At 51.2% G+C, this 26431-nt stretch overlaps 2 protein-coding genes and 1 long non-coding RNA gene across 13 annotated transcripts in view; 2 read left to right on the top strand and 1 right to left on the bottom strand.

The window, feature by feature from the left end:
* The window catches only part of IFT43 (intraflagellar transport 43), a 46886-nt gene extending 45336 nt beyond the window's left edge, over positions 1-1550 (bottom strand). For 4 of the 11 annotated variants that reach the window (XM_086748663.1, XM_086748662.1, XM_086748660.1 and 1 more), the window contains exons 1-2: positions 1394-1533; positions 748-837 (exon numbers count right to left, since the gene is read on the bottom strand). In XM_086748663.1, the coding sequence (XP_086604789.1) occupies positions 748-794 (47 nt within the window). In that variant the 5' untranslated portion in view covers positions 795-837; positions 1394-1533. Of the gene's footprint in view, positions 1-747; positions 838-994; positions 1222-1393 lie in introns of those variants that run through there. The other 7 variants (XM_086748661.1, XM_086748655.1, XM_086748654.1 and 4 more) reach the window with 5 other exon arrangements.
* A 134-nt stretch (positions 1551-1684) lies between these two features.
* LOC147600522 (uncharacterized) lies at positions 1685-2304 on the top strand. Its single transcript, XR_015258658.1, has 2 exons — positions 1685-1857; positions 2067-2304. It is a non-coding gene; the product is annotated as an uncharacterized LOC147600522 (long non-coding RNA).
* Positions 2305-7230: 4926 nt separating this feature from the next.
* Positions 7231-22846, top strand: TGFB3 (transforming growth factor beta 3). The gene is made up of 7 exons (XM_086749842.1): positions 7231-8100; positions 13381-13544; positions 14952-15081; positions 16649-16756; positions 17570-17741; positions 18308-18461; positions 20858-22846. The coding sequence occupies exons 1-7, from the start codon at positions 7389-7391 to the stop codon at positions 21014-21016; spliced, it is 1599 nt and encodes a 532-aa protein (XP_086605968.1). The 5' UTR covers positions 7231-7388; the 3' UTR covers positions 21017-22846.
* Positions 22847-26431: the final 3585 nt, after the last annotated feature.

A 26431-nucleotide genomic window follows, 5' to 3' on the forward strand; every position in this document is an offset into this window, starting at 1 on the left:
ATTCTGCAGCACTAAGTGAGAAGAATTAATCAAAAGGGTTCAAAGGGTTGAGATCTCATCTTTCTTGGTAATAGAGGATGTTGCCTCACTCCTCTGTGAAAGATAGGTTCCAGACCATCTTCTACACTTTTTGAAGATGTACTGGCAGAACAGACTCCAAACAAGTTTTTTCCCAAAGCCAAGTGGGGACCGAGTTTGCCTATTACTACCCACAAGACAAATTCTCAGATGCTGCAAAGCTGGCTCCTAGCATGACCTTTGTAGCCTGTGTATGGAAGAAAGGAACAAGAGTGTGACTATACAGACTCGATACTGGCCATGTCAGATCCTGTACTCTGGCTCTAGCAAAAGCAAAGTGCAAAAGTGAGGCATCTCGTTACTTGTATTTTATCTTGCTACCATAGACAGTGGCAAAACTAGTCACAAAATGATGTGCCTGCTCATATTTTAATTCCCATTGAAGATATGCATGTACAGGAGGGAGAGGCCCCAAGTCCTGTTTGACGCTACTCTCCATACCTCACAGGTGAGAAACCGTATCCCCACATATGACCTTGTGTGAAAACTACACATCATGGCAAGGGCAACACCAGGAAAGGGACAGGGCAGTCACGTGGGTCCCAGCTCTAAGGACTGACTTCAAAGGACAGAGCACACCACGCAGGAAATAATTTCAGAAGAAACAAAGCATCCTCCACGGGAGACACTAGCAGGACTACAGACAGGTTCTCCTGTCACGGCACCCACCTCTCCAAGAGAAGCAGACGTGGAATTCTTCCTGCTGAGATTTTCATCTGGAAAGAAGTCCTGGCGGGCTCGGCGGCCCATCTTTAGGACCTGCTGTGCAGGGGGAAACTCAAAGGAGCAGAGGGCACACGGTTACAGACAAAAGCTGCCTCAGGGTAGGGGTGGGGGGGAAATGCCAGCAACGGCTCTGCAGTTATGCTATGGCCTGCAACAGGACACGTTCCCCTAAATAATGCAAAAGCATTACCAGCTGCAGGCGTTAACCCCAAAGCCGGTGCGAGGGTCGCACTCCTCGATCGCACCCGCGGCCTGCCCAGCCCCGCCTGCCGCACGGCGCCCCGCGGCAGCCTGACCCCGCGGCAGCACCCACCGAGAGCCCGGCCAGGCCTCCCGGGGGCCGGACGGCGCCATCTCCCCGCCTCCGCCGCCGCGCGGGGGGCGCTGCCGTCCCCGAGCCCAACCCCCCAGGTTCCCTCGGCCGCGTTCCCGCCGCTCCCCGGCCAACGGGCCGCGGTTAACGGCCCCGGAGCCCCTGCTCGGAAGGGACTGGGGCCCGCCCAGGCTACAGCTCGCGCCCCGCGACGGTTAACGACCGGCTCGCGCCGCGGGCGGCAGAGCCGCCTCGCCGCAGCCCGGGCCCGCTCACCCCGGCGGCGACGCCCCCCCGCCGCGGCGCCTCTGCTCGCTCCGGCTCAGCCTCCATTCGCCGCCGCCGCCGCCGGTGCTTCCGGCAGACAGCCCGCCCCCGCCGCCCCGGCAACCGTCGCCCGCCGGGGCCGCGCCGCCGACCCTCACGGCCCCGTGGGCCTGACCTGCCCTGCGCCCGCCCCGGCGCCACCCCCACGGGGACCGGCCTGCCCCCACGGCGGCCCCGCGGGTCCTCAGCCGGCCTGGCCTCTTCCCTTCCGCGGCAGCCCCGCTCCCAGGGGCGGCCGGGCGGCCGCGCACCTCCTAAAGCCTGGCTGAACGCAGGCTGGGTGTTCCTGCCAGGCAGCCGGCCATGGGTACTCCTGGTAGCCGTATCAATATCCAGCCCCCCTTAGCAATCCTAAAATCTTGGCCTGGCTGACGGTGATAGCGGTGCTACAATTTCGCAGCACAATACGTCATGTAAGTACTCTTTTTATCAGTTTTTAATTTCAGATGCATCAGGGGCGGGCTAAAAACAGCCTGCCACTGCATCTTCTCCAGTTCTTTACTGTATGTCCTGTCCGAGTTCCCACTAAGCCGGATAACCCCAGCCTTGTAGATCTGTCTCCTCATAGAGGGTTTTGCCAAGTCTCCTGATCGCTTCTGGTGCTCTTCCCAATTCTCTCTAGCTCTCTGCTTTCCAGACGGGGCAGCCGGTCCCCAGAGCGCTCCGTGGAGGCAGTCCTAAGGATCAAATATAAGCCCAACGATCATTACACACACACCTCTCAAGCATACTTATGCAGAGATTTCCACTGAGCTGCGTAAAACGACTCTTGGTCCCTTTCTTGGCTGGACAGATGTATAAATTAATTGTAAATAGATCTGGGTTTAGCTCCACATGTTAAATAAACATTCAGTTCTCCAGCACTTTGTCGGTTTGCCTACATTCTGGTATCTGCGGCGTTCCTCGTGATCTTCACCCATCCTCATTAGCCTAAATAATTGTCATCCACTTAATTCTGCTCCTGCAATCAAGGACTGTTCCGCACCACAGACTACACTGTTGACACTGTGCCATGATGAAAATTGACTGTGTAACCCTAAAGCTTTAAGGCTTCCAGGAATACCTTTTACTAAAGGCACCAGGTCTCACTGTGTACCTCCTTAGCTTTAATAGAAGCTCATGGTCTGGCTAAAGACATTTAAGAGGTCTAAATAAATTGTGTCAAATAATTCTCCCTTTTTCCATTCCTTACTGACATTTTCAAGTAGTTGTGCTGTGACAGTGATGATCTAAGGATTAAGTGAAATAAGATTTGTGGGCAGAAGTAATAACTTTTTATTAGACCAACTGATATAGCTGGAAAAAAACATACAAGAAGTATTTCTGTGCCTGAAAGCTTGTCTGTTTTTTCCAGCTGTATCAGTTGGTCTAATAAAAGATATTATCTCCCTTCACAAACCTTGACATGTTCAAGGAATTCAGTGAGTGAGACGTGATTTTCCTTTTTTGAAGCCAGGCTGGTTAGGCTCTATGAAATTATGATTTCCAGATACTTTGTTCTTTTTTAATTATGGATTCAAAAATTCATCAGTTAGAGAGGGCAGTTTTCAGCGAGCCCCGTGCTTCACTACTAGGGCCCTGGGAATATGGCCCTGCATTTCCCTCTTCCCATCCACTTCTCCGTAAAGCTGCCCTAACAGTGCAGCTACGCAGATATCGAGAGACAGAGGGGACTGTAGCCCCCAGGTTGCAGTAGCTACTGCAGGATGTCCAAGTACAAGCATACACTTAGAGCTGACCTTGATCAGCATCCTAAGAGGAGCGTGATAGCATCCAGAGCAACGTCTGCTAAAGCAGGAGGGCATCCCTGGGGCAGGAATCCTTGGGTAGGAGTGCGTTGCCAGCGGTGGCCCCAAACAGGTAGCTGGTGGGGTGTTCCTACCCAGGGCAGGGTAGGAACAGTACGGGGCGCCACCCTGGACGTACAGATCACGAACTGGGGGGTTCACTCATCTGGAACTGACCCCCCCCCCCCCAAGCCCTTCCTCATGATTCCCCCAAGTCCCTGTCCCAGACACGACCCCACTAGCACATCTCAGCTCCCCCAAGACACGCTGTGCTGCTCGCTGCCTGCCCCAGTGACAGGAGTCTCACGCTGATTGAAGGAGGGTGGGGTCCACGTGTGGGAAAGAAAACATTTAAGCCCTTGAGGAGTGCTTAAATGGACTCCTCTGGACTGCTGCACTCATCAGAATGGGGTTTGTCACCCACTCTGACACATTTTTGCCTGCTTGGGGAGGGCAACAGTGGGGACAAGGTTTTCATCCATTGTTTCATATTCTGGCTAAAATGCGTCTTGCTTGCTTTAAACGTTGGGGTCACCTCTTTTGAACAGCTTAATTCTCCTCTGCCCTACTGGTGACACCACAGGCAGCATTCCATCCTGGGTCTAGAGCAGCCCCACACAACTGAGAAGGAGACAACAGGACAAACTCTGGCACTGCTGTGGCTGCCTAAAGCCATTTTCTGTGCTTGCTCCCTATCCAGTTCGCGTCCTTGGTGCCAGGGTTTCTCTTTCCCAGTGTGTGGTTTCAGGTGTATTCTCAGCTCTCCGCCTGCCTTACTTGTTCAGTTTTGTCCTCTCTATAAATCACACTGCTGCCACCCCCTCTCATCTGAACAGCAAGTAAGAACTACGCAAGCATTCATTTCATGGACAAGTTCTCACACCTAAGCATGGACTCTCTCCATCTGGTTTCTACCCAAACCTGATCATGCAGAATAGGACTAACGGAGTCTCCCACTTGTGCTGTTTGCTGTTGATTACTCCTCAAATGCATCTATGAATAGAGTTTGTGTCTGGTCCTCCTTCTACGCAAGAGAAAGCCAGGAGAGTCTGGGAAAGCAATCACACTTGAGCACTCCCGCATGCTTCTGGTCCTAGACCACCTTTGGAGAAAGGGCACACAGGCATAGTTAAAGCTACAGCTATGGTGGAAAGCCCACATGGTAGCACTGCTGTGGGAGAGAACAATGACCACCTTATTCCGAGCATCCAAAGGTTTTGTTAAGCAGCTCTCTGGCAGCACGAGGATTTATGGGATGCAGTAGCAACCAGTGACACAGCGCTGCACCTTTCTTCCTCATGTCAGGCGGCCAGCCAGACTCCCAATTTTGGGTGAACTCGTTGAAAACATTAGGCTTCCACTGGGAAGCAAAGCGTGCAGTGAAGACTGCAGCTGTAGCCTGCTCCACTCTAGCAGCACACTGGCAGCTCCGAGCACCTCAGTTCCATTTTTCTGCAACTCTTTTCTCCACGCACCTCAAAGTATTTGCTCCATCTCTAAGGGTTTTTGGAGGAGGGAAACAACTGCAAATATTCTGTTATTTGTGTGGGTTCCAGGACAAAGTGTCCTAACAATTGCAAAGCTTCAAACAAGAGGTTCCTCCCTCTGGAAAGTGGAAGGGGCTTTGATAGGCAGAAGGGGCCCATGCATTTGCCTCTCTTGATCTCCATGAGAGCAGACACTGTTCAGGTTACATCAGCCCCAGCTCAGACTGTCGAACCCCAGTCAGGGTTGCCAAGTATGAAATATTTCCTACAATACTCACACGTTCAGTAGCCCTGTTGCGCTCTCCCTCAGCCTAGCTGGATTCTAACGTGTCCAAGACATGCAACCTGCTAGCAACTGCTGCTCGCAGCCACCAGTGGCAGTTCCAGCGCAGGTCAGACCATGGAGCTTTCCCACCTCTTCTCAATCCTGAGCGAGCAACGTCCAGAGCAGAAAGTGAGTGGTCCAGTACTGGAACTGGCACCACACCTACATCCTTCTTCTCTGCTATTATTTCCAAGTGGTAAGTCCCCACTGTCAACTCGTAACAGAAAAGTCTTCTCTCAGCCATTAACGACATAACCTTACATTTTGTACTATGGCATTTCATCCCGTTTCTACTGTCTCAGCCATCAAAATTGCCTACTCCCTCCTATAGGATATCCCAGTCCTTCCCTGTATTGACAATCCCAACTTTGGATAAGCAGCCAATTTCATTAGCACATCCATTTCGGTGTGCCAAGATCATTAATGGAAACCGGGCCTGGGACCAGCCACTGGGGAACTCCCCTAGTAATCTCTTATAATTCCTCTACTTATATCCATCTTAACTAATATCTCACCACGCGGCACTGTAGCAAATGGATTACTGAAGTCCAAAGCAATCAGTTCTACCGCATTTAGTGTGACCTCCAACCTGACACGGAGCAGAGGAGGTGCCAGAGCGGAAAAGCATCCAGAATTAATTTCAGAAGTGTCTGGGGAGCTCTAGAAACATCTCTCCCAATCTACATAAAAATATTCCGTGGCTGGTTAACGGCAGTGCTCAGACTTTGCACCTTACTCCAAGTCATGATTCGCCTGACGGCATCTTAGACCCTCTGGATCTTGTTACATCTTTGTCTGCTCCATCAAGGAATTCAAATTCCTCTTACTCAAGCAAAGCGCCTTCGGTGAGCCCTTGGCTGCTGAGCTGGCAGTGCTCTCCCAGCCCCAGCCCCCGAAAAATGCAGGCAAGGGAGGGAAGACTCCCAGCAGCTCTGCCTGGTGTTTCCAGCCAGAGGGGCGGGGGCCATATGCCCCTGGGGCGCACTTCTCCTGGAGCAGGAAGACCTCAGGACTTCCCTCCACAGAGAGCTCTGCCCAGCTCCCGCCTCGCCCACAGCACCTGTCCCTGCCGCATCTTCCCAACGGCGTAGCTGGGCCGCCGGCTTCTTCAGCAGAGTGGCCAGTGCCACGAGTGGCTGCGCTGGGCTGGGAAGGCACGAAGCTGCCAACCTGTCCCAGACCTCTGAGCGACTCGCCAGCCCAGGGGGCCCCAGGAGAAGGGTGCAGTCGGGTGAGGACGAGAGAAGGGTGCTGGCTCTAGGGAGCCCCTGGGTTTTAGGGCAGTGGGCACAGGGCCAGCCTGGGGTGGGGAGGAGGGAGGCTGGTGGCCACGGTCAGGGCATGCCCAGGGAAAGGAGCTTGCCCAGGCCCAGGTCGCAGATTTGAACCTCAGCTGGGGCCGCTGTTTTGTCTCCTGCATGTGCCCCTGGCCCCCTCAGTGAGGGCTGTCATGGCAGGGGACTCCTCTGCGCTCCTCGGCACCTGCTTTGCGGGCCGCGGGGTTTCACCCCGCCTGCCCGCTGCCTTCCCTCGCCCGCCGGGGCCTCGCAGGGCCTACCGGCCCCGCCGCCAGCCCGGGCCTCGCCGCGGCTGCCGCAGCCCCTCGCCCGCAGCGCAGCGCCCGGCCCCCGCCGGCCGCCCGGCCCCTCCCTCCCTCGGAAAGAAACCACATCAGGAAAGTATTCGGGGTATTTTTAGCCGCTTTTAATACGATTTCGCAGCTGGAAACGGGAGGGGCCTGCCCGCGCCGGACCACCGCGAAGGGCCCTGCCGCCGCCGCTGCCCCGCACCCGCCGCTGCCCGAGCGGCGCCAGCAGGGGGCGCCCGCGCGCCGCCGCCGCCGCGGCGGTGCGGTGGCCACGTCGGAGGGGGCGAGGGGCCGCCCCGCCGCCGAGGGGCCCGGCCCCGGGGCGCGAGGGGCCCGGCGCCGCCGGCTGCGCGGGGGGCGACGGCGGGGCCTGGCGGGAGGGAGGGCGGCGGCGGAGGGCGGGCGGGCGGCGGTGGCTTCGCGGCTGCTGAAGCCATTAGCGCGGTGCTGCGGGCGAAGGCCGGGCTTGGAGCTCCCTCCCCCGCCCGAGCCCCGTCCCGGGGACGTCATGGGAGGGAGGTATAAAATTTCAGCGGCGAGGCCGAGGGAGAGGCAGTGTGCGCGGGAGGGGCGGCGCGGCGACGGGCGGTGCGGGACGGTGGGGTGCGCGGCCGGGGCACGGCGGCCAGCGAAGCCCGTGGGGGGCGGCGGCCGGCCCGGCGGCCCCTCTCCCGGCTGGGCGGGGAGCGCCGCGGTGCCGCGCTGCCAGGGGTCGGGCACCGGGCGATGTAGGGCGCGGGGCCCGGCGGGGGCATGAATGGTGCAGCGAGAGGGGCGGGCGCCGCGCTCCCCCCGCGGCGGCGGGGCGGCGCGGGCCGCTGACACGTGCGGCGGCGGGGCGCGGCGGGGCGCCCCCGGCTCCGCGGGACGCGGGGCGGTGCATGGGGAAGGAGCCCGGCGCGGCGAGGCACGGCGCCTGCCGCTTCTCCTTGCGGAGCGCTGCCAGCTCTTCCTGGAAGTCCTGAGTCGCGCACGGCGCAGTGAGTTCATGCACCTCCGCGCCAAGCCTCAGCCTGCGGGATCTGGGGAGGCTGCCGCCAGCACAGCGCCCGGTCCCCCGCGCCCGCTCGCCGCCGCCCGGGGGTCTCTCCCGGGGGCCGCCGTCGCCCCCTCGCACATGAAGATGTACGTGCAAAGGGCTCTGGTGCTGCTCTGCCTGCTGAGCTTCGCCACCGTGAGCCTCTCGCTGTCCTCCTGCACCACCCTGGACCTGGACCACATCAAGAAGAAGAGGGTGGAAGCCATCCGGGGCCAGATCCTGAGCAAGCTGCGGCTCACCAGCCCCCCGGAGACCGTGGGGCCGGCCCATGTGCCCTACCAGATCCTGGCCCTATACAACAGCACCCGGGAGCTGCTGGAGGAGATGGAGGAGGAGAAGGAGGAGAGCTGCTCTCAGGACAACACCGAGTCCGAGTACTATGCCAAAGAGATCCATAAATTTGACATGATCCAGGGCCTCCCGGAGCACAGTAAGTGCCGGGCGCCCCGCGGGGCAGGCTGCCCGGGACCCCGGGCGCGGAGTTGAGGGGGGCGAGGGGCGCCGCTTTCCCGGCGGGGCGGGAGCGCGGAGGCGGGCGGGGGCGCGGGGGGCGCGTCTCCGCCTGCCCGCCTCACCGCCCTCCCGCTCGGGTGCGGGGGCGAGCGGGGCCGAGGGGGCGCGGTGCTTGGCGGCGATCGGCCCCTCCGCAGGTAGGGTGCGGGGTGCGGGGTGCGGGAGCAGCCTCGGCCCCAGGCCGCAGCCGGGAGCAGCGAGCCAGGCCCGCGTTGGGAACCCCGACACCTGGGGGAAGGCGGGGAGGGAGGTGCGGTGTCGGGGTGAAGGCTGCGCCCTGGGCGAGGAGAAGGCGCCGGTCTCGTTTTTGGGTGAGGAGCAGGTAGGCGGCCTCCTCCCTGCTGAAGCTCCGGCGCTGCCGCAGCTCCTGGCAACCTGTTAGGTCCGCGGAGCGGCCGCGCTGGCCGCGGGGAAGGGGGAGCGGAGAGGTGCGAGGTGAAGGGACGGCTGCGTGGAGGACACTGCCAGGGCATCAGGTGGGTAGAGCGAGGGTTCAGCGAGCCAGTGGAAGATAACGGGGATGCTGAGCAGGTGCAAAGCAGGCAGCGATGTGAAGGGGACCCCCATGGGAACACAGGCATGGAGGAAACGTGACAGATGCGGAGCAGGTGTGGAGCAGATGATGAGCAGGCCCAGATGCGGACACTAAACAGATTCAGGTGCAGAAGCTGAGCAGATGCAGATGCAAAGACAGAGACTGAGCAGACATGAACCCCGAGTAGACTGCAGATGCTGAGCACATTTAGGCATCAGCAATCCTTTTAGTCTGTGCTTAGCATTCTTTAGGATTGGAAGATGTTGGTGGGCATGCAGTCATAGCACCATCCAGGGTGTCCTCCTGTGATGCAGCGCAGTTCTGGGGACACGATCTGAACGCCAGCAGTTCTGGGGAGGAGTTGCGACTTGGTGCAGGCAGCCTCAGAATGCAGTTACTCTGCCAGGTTTATGTTAATCTTGACATATGATGAGCTGGAATAAGAGCTACAACGTGGTAATGCAACAAATTTCACTTAATCTCTAGCAGACTGCACTCCATATGGTTATATGATTAGCTCTTAGCTCAGGAGACACTGAGACTCGAGGAACAGAAAATGCACAGGGTACAGCAGCTTACCCATATTTCAACATTTTTGACCTTCTGAAGTGTCGTTTGTGAAATTCTAAATATATATGGGGAAACCAAAAAATACAGCCATGCTATGAACCCGTGTGTTTTGGGGAATAAAACTGGGAAAGCACAACAGTGGGAAATGAAGTCAGAGGAGTGGATTTGGATAAAGTAGAGGGGAAAAAGGAATGGACACATGTGGTGCATGAGAAACAGCAGTGAGGAGGGATTGTGAGTTGTGGAAAATTCTTATGGAAATGAATGAACCTGTCCTGTGTCCCTGTAGGACACTGGGCACTGGGGCAAGGTGCTGAGCAGCAGGTTCGGTGCTGAGACTGAATTCCCAGGAGTCGACAGTGTAGATGCCACCACCCAGAGAAAGTGGGAACTTTGGAATTGGGTCACACTGGGAGAGACTAGCCCCAGACAGGCCATGGTGTCAAAAGACACGCTCCTTTTGAAACCTGGGGAGTTTAATCGCTTACACCATGGCTGAATTTGGCCCCGTGTCTTCAGAAGTGGCTGATGTTCAACTTTCCCATGACTCTGTCACTATGCCAGGTGGTGATCTCAGAGCATGCTCTGAGCCAAAGCCAATCTCCTCTGCAGGGGGAAGGGGAGGACTGCTCCATTGAGGGAACTCCGAGGATGATACAGACGAGTCTGAAATGTGTGCGCACACACACGCACTGTTCTAGCTCCAAACTATTAGTCAAGCGGCTCCTTGGCTCAGAGAACTCATCCTTCTCAAAGACCTAAGGCCCAAAAGTGAGGAGAGCTGAGGAGCAAAAATAGCAGCAGGGAGAGCCCCCTCCTTCTAGGAAGGAAGGATATTCAGGAGCGGGTTCCCCATCCCTACTCTGAGCTGTTTGGTGACTCTGCTGTGCCTCTCAGGCACACTGCCTGAGTTATAAGGAACTTTCAGAGAATAACTCGCTCTTGACCAGCCATTCACTTCAGGGATCTGGTAAAACTCATGGGGTTCAGACCCTCTTAAGCTCTGACTTGGTTATATTCAAGCTCAGAGAGCATTTGCAACGGTCCTGTGCAAATGGCTTTGCTTACCTTCCTGAGGAAAAACAGATGCCATTTTCCAAGCCAGCTTGAGAGACAAGGAAATTAAAGCCATGGGTCGCTGGGGCCGAACATCTCCTCCCTCCAAACCTGTTGCCTATGGAGTTCAGAAGGATCAATTTTTTTCTCCGAAGTTATGCAGCCTTGTCCTGAAACACCTTGAAGTACCAGTGGTATAATATGGAGTGAGGCAATACCTGCTCACAGACAGCCTGCCCTTCCTTGACATCAAACTCTGACTGCACAGCTATTGGCCTTCTTTGGTGTTGCCAGAAAACAGCAGCCATGTAGGATTGGCAGCACACGGAGAACCTGCACCTCATTGAGAGCCATGGTAGGAAGAGGGAAGCTCCCAAAAGAACCTGCTCCCTGTATCACATTGTCAACGCTAAGAGGCCACTGGTGTCGTTGCTTGTGCAGCCAACAGCTCTGGGCTGTCTGGGCTCCACAGTAATAGCAGCGTCCGATCGTGAGGATACAGCCTCTCATGTCAGGTGTAGCCTGGCATGGGTGCACAGGGTGCCACCAGATTCCTGGTCTCCAGGCTTGGGTACAGCCCCTGAGTTGTGTGGGCTGGACGAGCTTGCAGGAATATTGCCCTCAGGCTTTGTTCCATGCTGGTAGGTGGACACGTCCAGATTCCAGTGTGATTAACATACCTGAGCTGGGACTGGACCAAGTTCCCTGAAAAATCACCTGGCTTCCCTTACTGGTGACCTCTTGCAAAAAGTACTTTGTCCTGAAGCAGTCACCTTCCTGGGAGTGAGACCTGTATCCTGGACACACTGCTATGGGAAGCAGGCTCCAGCTTCACAGAGTGAAACACAGAATGCAGCTCCATCTCCCCATCTCAGAGGGCTTGTTCCCAGGGTACAAGGAACAAGGAACTTCTTCTAGGGAAGGGAAGATAGCTATTACTGCTTCCACTGGGAAGGTCGTCTAAGACACCAGCACCTTGCTGGTGAAGTAAGTAGGTAGAAGGCAATGTGGGGACAGCAGGTGAAATACAGTAGGTACAGTAGTCTCTTAGCACCAGGCTACCTAACTTAGCCAAGAATCTTAAGGAGATGATAAACAGTAAATTATTTTTTCTCTCATCTGCACTGTGCTGTAGGACCTGATCTGCAGTCTCTAAATAGATTGTCAGATAAAGGACTACTGCTGGAAACAGATACTGGGCTAGACTGACCACTGGTCTGATCTAGAAAAGCATCTCTGATGATGACTGGGACTCCCCTTGTGGACAGGCAGTCAGGTCTGGAATGGAAGGGCAGGCTGTTAACAGCACTATTAATAGGGCTAAGAGTGCAAAACAGCTTAAGGGGGTATTAAAACATGGTATCCGCCTAGGTCTGGGACACGGAACAGTTATCAGTGTTAGACCTCCGTGAGAAAGATGGCTTTGGGCATTTAATAAGATCAAAGCTTGGGTTTTCTGCTGTGCTTTTCTGTGGGATAAAACCGAGAACTGCTCACAGTGGTGGAGTCCCCACAGTGGGTGTCCTCATGTGGCTCGGTGTGCCCTTTGCACTGCAAGGTCGTTGAGCTGAGCATCGCAGCTCACGGCTGCAAGGGGATCTGGTCTCCTGGGATTACTGAACACCCATCTCTTCAATAGCAGCTAGGGACTTTCCTGTATGAGAAAGCTGTTCCATTCAGTCATACAAATGACAAAAAAACCCCCACACCTCCAAGCCCAACGTGAGCATCTCATCGTTAGCTTATTGAGTAAAACTTCAGCACCCTAAGAACACACCCTTGTAATCTGGCAGGCTTCTGCTTGCTGAATCTGAGTGTAGCAAAAGAGGAAGACCTTCATCTTCATGGAGATGACTCTGGAAGTGCACCAGTGTTGCTCAAAGTGGAATTTGTCATGGGAGGTGAACCTCTGCGCTCGGGCGCTTTTTCACACTAGCCCATTTTCAGAAGCTGTTTCCTTGGGAGATAGTGATGGTGGTGTGAGGAGAGGGGCCAACTCTAGGAATCTAACTTGAAGGTTGCTTCAGCTAGGGCCTCTAGCCTATTTGTCACAGGCTGGAACTGTGGCTGGGAATAGGTGATAGTTTTTCTTTCTGCTTTTTTTTTTTTTAAAAACAACTTAAATATCAGCTGACATGAGAGCCACATGTTGCATTAGACAGCAGTCAGAGACTTTTCTATGGGACCAAAATGGTCCCAATGAAGAGAGGCTTTTTTTCTCTCGGAGACTGTTTTGGACCTCATAGCTTTCACCTACTCTCTTTGGGGGCATCTGTGAAACAGATTTTTCTGTTCAACAGGCACACATCAAGGCAGAGAACTGCTGTGTTATTTCCTGCACGTGTCTGATCTCTGCAGGCCTCTCAGCACTATTACTCTGTCCTTGAAGAACTCTGTATCTAGTACTATTCATGAATTCCTTCTGCAGGTCATGACTAAGAACTGATCTTAAAGTCCAGTTCTTTCAGTATATACTGAATAGTCACTGCCCCAAAAAGTCTTCCGCACCTCATGCTTTGTGGACACTTGGCTGGCTTTCATTCTAGGAGACAATGTCAAGGTTTGTAAAACTAAGATTCAGCAGCAGTGGAGTCACCTCCTGTGTGGCTTCATGTCTCCAGCATGAGCAGAGTCACACCATCATCCCTACTGGGAATGGGCCCCACCAGCTGCAAATGAGGTTGCCCCATTGCCTTGGCTGGGATTGTCATTTTGGATGCAGCAGACTCATGAGCATTAGCAACATTTGATAAGCAGAGTTAGAAGATGTAATATACAAAATACTGTGGTTGATTTTTACTGATTCTCTGGCTTGTAGCGTGGCAGTAGTGGGAAGATTTTGCAAAATGTTGCAATGTAGACCAAATTTGAGTGAATTAATCCTGTGTTATCTTTAGGTAGATAGCCATGCTTCACAGGTGGCAAGATGCTTGAATGACAAGCCTATGCTGGAAAGCTCTTTCTCAAAAAATATTTATTTGAGATCCCGCCCCTCTGACCTGTGGTTCTCAGTCTTTCTGTCTTTCTTTCTCCTAGATGAGTTGGGCATTTGTCCAAAAGGTGTCACCTCCAACGTGTTCCGCTTTAATGTGTCCTCGGCAGAGAAGAACAGCACCAACTTGTTCCGGGCTGAGTTTCGGGTGCTGCGTGTGCCCAACCCGAGCTCCAAACGCAGTGAACAGCGCATTGAGCTCTTCCAGGTGAGTATTCTTCTCACCTTCCCTTGTGCCTGAGCCCAGAATAGCTCGGCTCCTTAGTGATTGCCTCAGCTGATATGTGCAGAGCCAAAGAAGAGAGAGAGAGGAAATCCCATACTGAACCCCAGGCTTCTTCCAGCACACGCAGTGATACAGTCACCTTTCTTTCCTTTTGCAGTGTGGTGCTGTCCTTTTCCCACTCACACTGGCTGGTTGCTCTGGGCACCCTGGCATGGTGGCCACTGCAGCTCTTTGTGTACTGAGATGGGGTTTGGAAGGGGAGCCCCTCACCAGCGGAGCAGCCCTGACCCTTCTGTCCCATCTGCATGCCTAGGTCCCGTGGCAGATTTGTTCCTCTGACTGTCGCAGTACAGTTGGTGTTAATCCAACGGGTGGAGCTCTCTGTCTTGTCACTGATTTACTAGAAAAGTAATGCTTGCTTTCAATGTGCCCTTCAGCAGCAGCTCCTCAGGGGCACAATTCATGGCACCATTAATTTGGGTACTTATCTGGAGTTTGGTTTGAATGCATGGACTCCCCTGGCAGAATAAGGTCTGGTTCATGTTTGGAAGTGGTCTTAGGCTCGGCTGGACCGTCTAGCTAATGGTACAGTTTAGCATCCAGGCAGCACATTCCCACAGGCTGGTGTCTGTCCACTTTGCAGTAAGAGTGCAGCTAAAATAGCCCTGTGACTTGTAGCTCTTGACGACTTCCCAAAATTCAGCTTCAAAGGTCAAAGCAACTAACTCTCCACCAGATGATACAACTAAGGAGGCAATCCCAGAGCTTCTCCATAGGTTCAGTGCTCTGCGGAATTAACCTGGGGTCCTGCAGGAAGGAACACCTTGCACAGGCTGTGGCTGTTTGTCTGGAAGTGGGAAGAGATGTCAGAGCAGGGGGAGAGGTCTCTAGGGCTCTCTAGCCTCTCTAGAGCTGATCAGCTCTAGTGTGTTTTGATAGAAGTTGAAGAGTGTAGGACACATGAAAACACCACAGTGTGGGACTCAGTAGGTTTGCTGGGCAAGGGACCTGTGGCAGGATGCTCTATTGCCCAGTGCTGGTTCTACTCTGAAATCCAGACCCATGTCCCGCAGGTGTATACAGAAACAAACCCACTCATTAGATCAGTTGGTGTGTGCTTCTGCCTCTGGATATGTGCCCCAAAACAAGGATGAATTGAAAGAGGTGGGCTGCTTAGGGGACAGAAATAAGTGTGGTGTAGATCTCTGGAGTTCAGGTTGGTTGTGAAGCGTGTCTTTCTCATCTGTGCCAGGGTATTCCTGGTGTCTCACTCGCCAGGACCAACCTTCTGAATTAGTTTTTAGCAGCTGTGGAAGAAAAAAGATGCAAGGCTATCCCTTCCTTATGTGTGGCACTGACTGCTTCTCTCTACCACTCCTTCTGATGCAGATCCTTCGGCCGGACGAGCACATAGCAAAGCAGCGCTACCTCAGTGGCAGGAACGTGCAGACACGGGGTTCTCCTGAGTGGCTGTCCTTCGATGTCACCGAGACTGTGCGTGAGTGGCTTCTGCACAGAGGTAGGGGTCTTAGCAGGACCAGGTGTCAAGGCATCCATAGGAATACAGATCAGTGTTGACAGGAGTATCTCTCTGCTCCCCTTTTTGCAGGAGCTTGCCTCACATAGAGGACAGCTTCTTTCCGTCTGAGAACAAGCCTTCCCCCAGAGAGCTACCTCAGTGTGTTGACATTTGCTAGATTCCTAGCTCTATCCTGGAGTCCCCTAGCTCTGTGGGCTGAGTCAGAAAGAGGATTCATCCTCTGGAGGAGGAAACCGTTTTCACTGAGAGATGCTGGAGCTTGTTTTGGTTCTTCAATTCTAAGCCCAGAGGGGACCCCTCTGCTTGTCTAACCTATAATCTGCAATATAGAGAAAATGAGGGTTGCTCTGGTTTAATTTTCATGTGGACTAGAGCAAATCTAGTAGGGAAAAAACCAGCAAGGATCCTGGTTTCTTGAGCTGTTTACAGCTTGGCAGGTATAAAGGTGAGGAAATACCAGAGGCTGACACACCTAGCCAGATTGAGTCTTTAGCACTGCAGAGAACATACCTCTGCCACCACTGGGCAGCGCAACAGATAGTTATAGGGTAGCTCCCAGCAAGAACACTGACCCCATTCACAGCTGGAGCATAGGCACCGTGGCTCACAACTGGATTGGCCTCACAGATAGAAGCTAGGTGCCACTGAAAGCTGGAATGCAGGTACTGGCAAGCAGCCGCTCCCTGGAAGGGTAAGCTGTGAGCTTGTAGGCTCCTCCTTTTTTCAGGCAATCTCAGTTGTGTCCTGATGGCTGGAGTTCAGGGCTGGAACTGCAGCGAGCTCTGGGCAGGCACGCTAGCTGACAAGACATGACAGAGTATACAGTGCTTAGGAAAAAAGGTGCTAGGCACCTTGTCAGTGCCCCAAGGGAGCCAGATGTTTTAATTCATGACACAACATAAAGGAGCTTTCATAAGAGTCTTATGTTCCCTTAGTCAGGCCCGCACAGCATGACTGGTCCAGGAAGTTATTATGAAAATAGACTTGCCTCTGGAAAGTCTGTGTGACTTAGACCGCTAGCAGTTCAACAAAACAGGAGGTTGCAGCTGCTGAGAAAAATGCTTCCAGGGCAATTACTTGTCCATATCCAACTTGCTGATTTTCAGATCTCTCCTTCCAACACTAACCAGAAGCCAAATAGTAGACAGGTACTGAGGATGGCAGAACTGATTTAACACAGACACTGCAAGCGAGCTCTTCAAAATACTTGTTTTCCAGTGGAGCTCCTTGAAGCTCAAAAATGCTTTTGGATGCTGACAAGCCTAAAAAACTTAACCAGGAGCACCCTTCTCACTTACCCAGGAAGTGAAAAGGGTGCTCTCCCTTTAGCAAGAGCAAGGCTTTTGGCGGAAGTGAAGCCACAAAATTCTGCTTCCCGTTCTCCTTTCCAAGGCAGCTTCTGTTCCCCAACTCTGATAGCATTCCTGACTTTGAGACTGACCCACAGTCTAGGAGTTACCACAGTACATGTCCTCGGTGAAACTTCCCTGTGGCATGAGCTGTCCCAGCTGAGGAAGACCTTCTCACAGAGTCATCTTCTTTGCAGAGTCTAACCTTGGCCTGGAAATCAGCATACACTGTCCTTGCCATACTTTTCAGCCCAATGGGGACATCTTGGAGAATCTGCACGAGGTCTTGGAGATCAAGTTCAAAGGTGATAAAGAGCTGGGTTGAGGGAGGCTGTTGGGGAAGGGAAAGCCTGGATTATCTAAAGAAAAAACGAGGTCTTGTTTTGCATATTTGAGCATTTTACGTTGCGTAGCATTTGTCTTAAAGCATACACATTTGGGTTTGCATGTTGATTATATGGGTATATCCACTTTGTACCTAGGTTAGAAATGGAAGAAAGTAACTGCAGGCTGGGTGGGTTTGCACAAGTGTCTGCAGAAAAAAGTAATTTTGTATTTCAGTGTCTCTCTGGGAAGTTCAGCTTGATGCCTTCTCAGATTTCCACGGAGGCTCTGCTTTCCAGTTAGGGTGACTGAAACACAAGGAAGTCAAGCATCCTGTGTGAGGTGGCCCAGAGAGTCAGTGGCTTGGCTGGCCTAAGAACTAGGAACCTCCTGGCTTGCAGCCCTGGGCTGCAGCCACTGGCCCCCACAGGCTCCATTTCTGAGGCTATTCTGCAGAGTGCCAATGATCTGACATCTTCTTTAAACCATTCATCTTCCTGCCTGTCCTGGGACCGAAGCCAGGAGTGAGTGGGATGGATTAATGGCCCCACCAGCAGTTTGCAAATGGTAAAACAGGTGGCCCATAAGCCTCTATTTCAGGCCTGCAGCAGTCAGAGTCACCAGGAGTAAAGGGGTCCCTGTGAGGGAAGAAGTCCTAGAGCAAGTGGACATGGTGCCTGAAATCTCCCTCACTCTGTTTCAAGGGCAGACATGAGAGTGTGCACTGAAAAGTCTTGCTGCATCCTCCACTTCCACACTGATTTCTTCTTTGTGGATCCTGTTTTTCTCTGAAGGCATTGACAGTGAGGATGACTATGGCCGTGGGGACTTGGGGCGCCTGAAGAAGCAGAAAGATTTGCATAATCCCCACCTTATCTTGATGATGTTACCCCCACATCGGCTGGAGAGCCCAACGTTGGGAGGCCAGAGAAAGAAGCGGGCCCTGGATACCAATTACTGTTTCCGGTAAATGAGAATCCTGCCTGGAGCGACCAGATACCTTGTCTGAGGCGGGCAAGCCTGGCAAGACTCCGTGCCACTGGGGAAGGTGGAGCCCTCCAAGGGGGCTGTGGGTCACCATGGGGCCACATGAGGAGCACAGCTCAGCCAGTTGCTCCTTGTGGTGTCCAAGAAGGGGGCGCTGGCCAGCTCAGCGGAGTCACTATGTACTTCTGGCTGCGCCACTGGCTAGAGGGAGACTTGCAAGCAGCTTCCTGGAGCATAGCCTGGGCAGGAACCCATGGCAGCCCCCTGCCAGCTCCAGATGCCAGAGAGCAGCCTGGTGCTGCTGTGGGTGAGCAGGGTGCTGCCTTCTTGGGCCAGTGGTTAACCCGCCTGCCGGCAGGCACAACCACTGCCAGGCTGCGGAGCTGCCGGCCACTGCTCACCTGTGCTGCTCCTCTGCACTTGGCACAGGCAAACACCATGTCCCGCTGGGCACTGCTGGTACTTGTCCTGCTCAGGAAGCTGCATCACACAATTGCATATAAGACCCGTCTTTAGATTCACTGTGTTTTGATACTGTGTTTCAGGAACCTGGAGGAGAACTGCTGCGTGCGTCCCCTGTACATCGACTTCCGACAGGACCTTGGCTGGAAATGGGTCCACGAGCCTAAGGGCTACTTTGCTAACTTTTGTTCAGGCCCTTGTCCATACCTTCGCAGCGCAGACACCACTCACAGCACGGTACATCCAGTATATTATCCTGTCAGGGCTTGTGGCTGTGACTCCCCCTTCCTCCCTAAATCTGATCATATCCGGTCTCTTCAAAGCAGCAAAAGTAGTTCAGATCAATATTTGTAAAAAACTGTCCAAGGAAACTGCAGAGAAGAGTCTAGGTTGTTCAGCAGGGAAAATGTGCTTCCTTTGGAGTCAATACTGAATCCATGCTTCCAGCCAAATGTTGAGGAGGAGGAGGAGGATGCTGTCTCTTGCATAAGATGTGAAACAGCAGTACTTATGGTTTTAGGGTACTTATTTGGTAATGGCCAGAGTATTAACCAAATTGTTCACATCAAACGTCAACTCTGGTAATTATCTCCTGCCTAAATTTCTCCTGCAGTTCGCACTGGATGGAGGATTTTTCTATGCTCTGTGCCGGGCTGTCATGCTCTGTGCCAGCATGTCATGCTGGCATGTTGTGCCATCACATGCAGCCGCTGTCTGCTACCACAGGGGCAGCTGTAGCCCAAAAGTGAAGGGAAATCCATGTCCATGTCTGTGTCCAAAAGTGAACACAGCCATGCAGAAAGCTCTCCTTTCTGCACAGGTATCCTTTCCAGCTGTATAAATCCCACCTGACCTATGGCAGGGAGGAACCTACTATGCAATCTGATTCATGAGAAAAAACTGGCAGAAGGTAACTCACGCATAACCTCTGTTTAACATGAGTACATTAGGCAGTCTTTGGGAAGAATACCACCTGAGCCTGGCTGCTGTCCAGAGCGGAACAAAATAAAAGCAACAGAAAAGTACAGGCATGGGAGAAGTACCAAGGGGAGAAGACAGACTAAGGAGCAGGCAGTTCATCACTGAAGCAAGAAAAGCCAGAGGATGATCCTGTGCTTCTGTCCATAGAAGAGAAAAGGCAGCAATCCAGACAATGGAACAGCTCACTAGCAACTGAGCTTCAGGTTTCACTAAAAAAGTTACTGGAAAAAGTAGATTTGGCTGAAGAACAGATAATTAGGTAAAGATTGCAGAAAAGAAGCTAACATTTTCTTGACAGCTTGAGAGACTGCATAGCAGCAAGGCTTACTGAAGCTCAAGGACTAATATCAGTGGGAACAGTGCATCTATGGGAATGAAGGAGTGAACAGATGCCGGGCATTAAGCACAAGACAAAGCAAGGGAATGAACAGCTTTGAAAGGGTAATGGACATGTAGCTTTGCCATCTGGTTGTCCTGAGAAGCTCTCTAGTAGGTAATGGGACTGAATCAGTGTGAGAGAAATGAGATTTTAGAATGGTTCCTAATGTTCTTTTCTTGAGCAAGAAAGGAAACGATCCAGCGTTAAGGTCAGCTGAGCGATCCAAGAAACCCTTAGAACAATATAGCTCCTGACAACTTGCCAGCACCACCTAGGAAAAACATGGTGAAAATAAGATTTCTCATCAGTCTGTGTAACCTCCTGTCTCTGAGTAGAGTGGCCCCGGAGCACGCGGTACCCCTGTGGTACAGCCAGGGGTACTTTGCTCAGCATCCCAGAGAGCTTCTATCAGAACGACTGTGATCACATGGATCTGGATGATAGAACAGCATGTTTCCTTCGCACCTTTCGTCCCCAAAGACTGTAAAGTAGTTAAAAGACAATGTGCCAGACCCTGTCATTTATACCAGATAAGCACTAATGAGACCACAGTAGTGCAGGTGAGATCATGTTTTGGCCTCACAACTCAAGAAGTTGCTTACTGCTGAGAAGTGGCCACCTCTGGCAGGGAACATGGCAACTGTTCTGTAGCGGTTACATAGAGTCATCTATGGGCTGGGGCCAGCTGGGAGGAGGAATCCAGTGGGGTCCCACAGGACACTCTCCTGGCTCCAGCATTACAGTGTAATGACTTGGAGGATGGAGTGGAGGGAGAAAGCATCAGACAGTTCAAAGCTGGGAGGGAACTGTGGATACTTGTGAGGATTGGCATCTATCCAGTGCTATCTAGAGATGTTCATTGAAATAAGCAGGAGGGATGTTCTCTCTTCTGGTTTCTTTAATGGAACCCAAGACAACATGGCCCCAGGTTGGTTACATCCAGCCTTGTTAAAAGCAAAAATTGTGACGCTATCCACCATATCAAATTAGAGATGAAAGGAGACAACTACTTGAACCCTTAGGCATCAGTCACAGAGCAAGGCTACCACAATTGAAAAAAAAAGTCTTAGGAGTGGACCAGGGGAGATGAGACCCTTTGGAATCAGGCCATGATCAGGAAGTGACAGGGGAGTTTTTACTCACTGCAGGGAAATACCCTCTGATGAGCATAGTCCAGACACCTAGAGACATGTTTGCTTTGCAGTCCCTTCCTGTCCTCAACCAACTTAAACGTATTCCTGACTTTGTCACCACATTTACTTTGTTTCTGCAGGTGCTGGGCTTATACAACACGCTGAACCCTGAGGCATCCGCTTCGCCCTGCTGTGTCCCCCAGGACCTGGAGCCACTCACTATCTTGTACTATGTCGGGAGGACCCCCAAAGTGGAGCAGCTTTCCAACATGGTGGTGAAGTCCTGCAAGTGCAGCTGAAAGGCACCCTGGCCCGCCCAAAACCAAGAGAGAAACTGTCAGCACCCACTCTCCTGCTCCTAGGCTAACACAAAAGGGACTGGGGGTCAGAGACTACGCATGCTGAGGGCCAAGTGCCAAACTCTGTGGCTTAGGGTCTGGCAGCCCTTGGGGATCTCTTCTGGAACATTTTTTGGTCTTGTTGGCAGTGTCATGTTCCTTCTGGGAGTTACTTTGGTGACACGAAGGCCACACTCTCCAAAATGGCTGGACAGTTGGTGCGGAAGAGAAGGATAGGAGGAACTGCTGTGTATTTGGATGCTAGGTGGTTGAGCTGGGAAAGCGAGGGAATGAGAAGGAGCAGGTGAAAGGGGGAATGGAAACGGGGACATGTTTTCTATTCTAGCTTTAGGTATCTTAGGGCCTCAGCTCTCCCCGCTGGCCTGAAGAATTTGAAGGTTTCCCCTGTAGGAGGAAACAGTGAAAGTTTCTTTAGAGAAAGAAAATGCACCAAGAAGGGAAGCTGCTGAAAGAAGAAATGCTCAGAGATACACTTAGACTTTTGTTCCTCAGAGCTGTGATCCAGGAGTCCTGGAAACTCTGTGCCAAACCTGTAAGTTCAGTTGGCAGATCCTGGCTATTGGTTTCTAAATGCAAACTGTGAGGCTCCCAGCCAGCCTGCTGAGGGTGTGCAAATACAAGGAAAGAGGGTGCTGAATCCATTTTCAGAGGGATTGATGTCTCCATTCAGCTCTTCTCACTTCCTGGAGTTTCTGAGAGATGGTTTCTGGGTCAGGGCAGGAGCAATATCTGTGGGTACCTGAATATTGGGCCCGTTCATTTGTGAGCTGATACACCTTGAGGACCTCTTGTCTGTTGTGGTTTGTGAGGTGCTTTGGGGTGTTTTGCACCTGTTCTGCACGATGACCTGAATGTGGCCTAGGCCTCACCTGCCAAGACTTAAAAAATAGTAATCTCAAAAACATTGTAAAAAATAAATATTTGGGGGGGAGATGCTCTTTTTTTTCACAAGCAAGTTGTTTGTTGGAGGGTTAGATGGTTTGCTGTTTTTAAACTGCTGCTGCTGTGGCATACTCAGCCAGTCTAAAATCTTTCCCCTTTCCAAAAATCTCTCTTCAAAGGAACAGACAGAATTTGGGTCAGCCAGAGAGCCCCAGAATGGAAATTCTTTGATACTCTCAAAATGTGCCTGGTCCTGCCCTAGTCTTTCAGGCATGTGCATCACCTCTGGCATCTGCTTTTGATAAATTCATATAAAGCTCCCCTCAAATATAAAACACTTCCAACAATACTGTTTAAATAACCAGGGCAGTGCAGTTGCCGCAGCTGACAAATGTCCTATGTCTATTTGTATATATATGGGCTGGCAGTACAGACTTGTACACACAGGTAAATAATGCACCCCTCCTCCTAATTTACCATGAGCATTGCAGATGCTCATAAAAAGCTCACAGATGTTGCTCAGGCAAGAAATCCATGTACTATGGGCTTTTTCAGCCATAGATGCTCCCAAAGGTAAAAATCTCTGGTGCTTGCATGCCATGTGAGACTCAGAGGCTGCCTCTCTGACTCTCCAAACCACAACTACTTAAAAGTCATGTTCTAGAGACCACAGAGGTTCCTCCCTGTCCTCTCCCAGTTCCTGGTCCCCAGCAACTGAGTGTAAAATGACACCTAGCTGGTTAATCAGTTGTGGCCAGGGCTCTCCATGGTCAACTAAGAATTCAGCTCTTCCATCAAGCCCGTCACAGTAGTGGCTGCTTCCATATACCTCATGTGAGGCTGCCGTAACATGTAATCTCAAACATCTTAATAAACTGTAAAACAACCCTTCCTCCACCATCACTAGCTGGCTAGAGATTAGCAAGGGTGGGTCAGTGGAGGGAGCCTGCCAATGTGCGTGACATTTTGGCTGGGGCACTCATGCTGTGATAGAGGCACTCCCTAATGCTTTATCCCTTTCATCGCTCTGGGGCTCCTTGACCTGTCATCTGTGTGATGATGAACGGTGCAGCTCTGATCAGTCCTGCAGCACTGCTGTATTATTGTGCCCTGTACAGCTCTTCGTGCCCATGCTTCCGCCTCGCCTGCCCAAGGAGGGAGCAAATAAGCCTTACTACTACAGTACCATGCTGATAGGCCAGAAATTTAGTGGGTGCAGTGGGGAGTGGGGGGAAATCCAGATGCCGATTGGTGTAGGAATTCTCTCTAATCTCCTTTTAGCAGCAGCCCCTGGGGAGGTTTTGGTTTACAAGCTGCAGTCTGTTCTTTGGTCATTGTTCCTTCTGAGCCCTGGGCTGCCTCTGCTGCCCATCCAATTGAAGAGCTTCCTTGCTAGTAAAAGGAAAAAAAAAACCCACAACCAAAAAAATCAAGGAGGGGTAGCTGCAAAGAGCTGAGCTAGAACACTTCCACAGCACATGGTCCTATGTGGGACTTGGAACATGTCAGAACTACCCATGGATTAACCCTGGCAAAGCCCTTGAAGTGGGTCTGTCCTACTAGACCTTGTTCACTGCTGCTCCTCAGTGGCAGGGAGGGGTGGCGGAAGGACCAAGTCATTTGTCTTCTTGGAAAAAAGGCAAAATGGCAATGGAAAATCAGGGGAGAAGTCTTGGGGTATCCAACTAGTAAGGACACAAGTAATCTCATGGGTACAGTAATCCTTGAAGTCAAACAGACACATTTCAGTTACTGCTTCTCTGCAAGCCTTCCGTTTCCCTAGCAACATTTGAGAATTAGATTTGTGAGACAGGATCTGAAATAATTTTCTTAAAACAGTTTTTCTAGAGGTGTTTTAGCTTAATTCATCAACAAACTATACTATCTATCTACATGGGCTTAATAACAGACTGAATACCCCTGGGCGCAGGCTTGCCAAAATATTTCAGGACACTTGTATGAGAAGGCAGAGGGCAGTTCTCTATATACTCTGTTACTAGCTGGGAAATTGAGGAAGATAATGGCAAAGAAAAAGTGGAATCTTCACTGCGAACACTGAATACAGCTCCAAACAGTTCCCTTTTGTTTCTTGTAGCAACAAACAAAAGCTGATGAAAACAATCCCAGTACACTTTCTGTCTCTAACAAAGATCAATGCTGAGAAAGAGTGAAAAAATCCTATTCTGCACTGCCATAAGGCAGATCCTACTCACATGATCAACCAACCATCTGTGTAGTTCCCGCTTCTGTGTGGCATACTCAGTTACAGCATGCAAGAGGCCTCAACCTGAACTTGAACACCTTGTTTTTCAGGCTGTAGCACACTGTAGAGCTCTGCAAGGAACACTGCCGCAGTAAGTACGTGAATGCGCACTGATATTTCAGAAAAGAATAGTCTTTGCAGACCAAATGAGTCTTTGTTCCCTGGTCTTTGGGTTGGATGGTCTCTAGCTATCTCACTGCACTTAGAAAAAGCAGTAGCACACCTCCGTTACCACAGTGTGAACTGGGATTTGCTGCTTTGTGCTTCACCTTTCCATAAACAACAGACATCCATACACCAGTAAACAAGATGGACCATGTCCAAAAGTAATAAAAGATACAAAAGACAAACATATCTGTCCACTCCTCTGGCAACATCATAGCTCTGTTCTGCTCTGTCCTGTGATGTTTCACATCTCTCTTTGTTGTAGCTACCAAATTTTTGTTCTCTCAGTTCACAGATCCTTTTTTTATCTTCGCTGCTCTGAAGCTTTCCTTAGCTACGACTACAGTGTCCTCACCTGAGCAGGAATACAGGAGGTCTTCAGGCTCAGACTACTTTGTAAATGAAATCACTGCAGCCATCCCATGACAGAAGAGGATCCATTGCAATGTCTTATGAGGCAGACATCTTCAGTATGGTCTGAGGTCCAGTGCAGGGCAGGTTCAGTACCAGAGGGTGAGCAGGATGCAGCTCTAGGGCCAGCTCCATTGTGCAGAAAAGGTTTCTTACCCACTAAAAGCGTTCCTGGTGGCGTGCAAAACATCAACTCTATAGTACTGGGTTATTGAAAGGCATTTAAATAAATCAAGAAAATACAGCTTTCAATATATATGGAGGCAATAGTGTGATATCTACACACTTGCAAAAATATACTGATCTGTGGTAGTGCAAAATAATAGATGGTAGCATGGGCTTCCTATAACCTGCATTAATTGTGGTTTAGAGTAACAGCAGCAATTTGGATACAGGGCAAGGAGGAAAACAAGCCTTCTAATTATTTAAAAATAACATCTATTACATTTTTTTTTTACATTCAAAAATCACTAGAATATATTGGTCAAAAGCTGAATAAAATAATAACTAACATGCATACTATGATGTTTAGTAAAAAAAAACACTTGGACCTTCAGGTATCTGCTTTAACAATTTTTTTTTTTATATACAGGGAAGTAATTTAAGCCCTAGTTCATTTCTGATGTAGCTCCAGAAGTGACAGATGGAAGCAACTAAGCTCAGTGTTTTTTGTCCTCTGTTGAAGAGAGGCTTCAGATGCCCTGTACAAATACAAGATCCTTTATCATGCCCCAAGTCAACACAGAAGAGAGGAGGTAGTTTTACTCATTGGGATGTAGATTGTATTAGAAATCAATTCAGACACATCAACAAGAAATACAGCAAATTAAAATTGCTGATTAATGGTTGCCATTCTCTTACTTCTCTAAACGACAGTAAGGCATTTGAGATGTCACTTATGCCCATAATTTCAGAAAGAATATGGTACTTTGGGGATGTCACTGTGTGTTTCCAGGAAAGACTAATTTCAACAATTACAGACCTCAGTTCCTCAGCTGCTTCAGGGCTAGGTTGCTTAGGGAAGAGGGCAGAGATGGTCTGAAGGCATTCAACCAAGCAGCTGAGCCTTTTCTAGTACTGGGCCATGATTTAATGGAAAATACACTTAGGGATAAGGACCTTTATATCTAGTACAGAATAGAGGTTTCTTTACAGCTGCGGTTTGTGGCAAAAAAAACCCCCCACATTACTGGTTTCCCACATCCTGCAGACTTAGTGAACAGCTTTCAGGCAGAAACTCTGTCCCCTGTGGTATACGCTGGCACTGTTGAATTATACAAGTAATACCAATCTTTCAAGTGGTATCTTCTGAAGACAAAGATTTATTTCTCCCCCTTTCAGGAGGGCAGTGTTCTTTGTGCAGGATGACATTCTTCCATCTCTCATTCCATTCATTTGGCTAGGCAAGATGGTACCTCATTGCTGTCCACAGAGACCAATGCAAGAAATAATTACATGTAGGCATTATGCATGTTGCAGAAAGCAAAGGTGACTTCCTTTTGCAGTCTGCCAACACTCAGACATTTCTCACTAGCTGTTTACAGATATTAATTCATCAAATACAGAAATCAGCATGAGGCATTATAATAATATATCATGGCCAGCCCATGTACATCACTTGATTAAAGCAGCCA

The sequence above is a fragment of the Chlamydotis macqueenii genome, chromosome 5, assembly GCF_036417535.1.
Source record: "Chlamydotis macqueenii isolate bChlMac1 chromosome 5, bChlMac1.mat, whole genome shotgun sequence".
Lineage (NCBI taxonomy): Eukaryota > Metazoa > Chordata > Aves > Otidiformes > Otididae > Chlamydotis > Chlamydotis macqueenii.

What these genes read in the sequence shown, in the direction of transcription:
- TGFB3 (XM_086749842.1), top strand. Translation starts at nt 7,389, where the DNA reads ATGGTGCAGCGAGAGGGGCGGGCGCCGCGCTCCCCCCGCGGCGGCGGG. An exon ending in AGCGCATTGAGCTCTTCCAG is followed by an intron (nt 13,545 to 14,951) that starts GTGAGTATTCTT and finishes CTTCTGATGCAG; the next exon opens with ATCCTTCGGCCGGACGAGCA. An exon ending in GATACCAATTACTGTTTCCG is followed by an intron (nt 17,742 to 18,307) that starts GTAAATGAGAAT and finishes ACTGTGTTTCAG; the next exon opens with GAACCTGGAGGAGAACTGCT.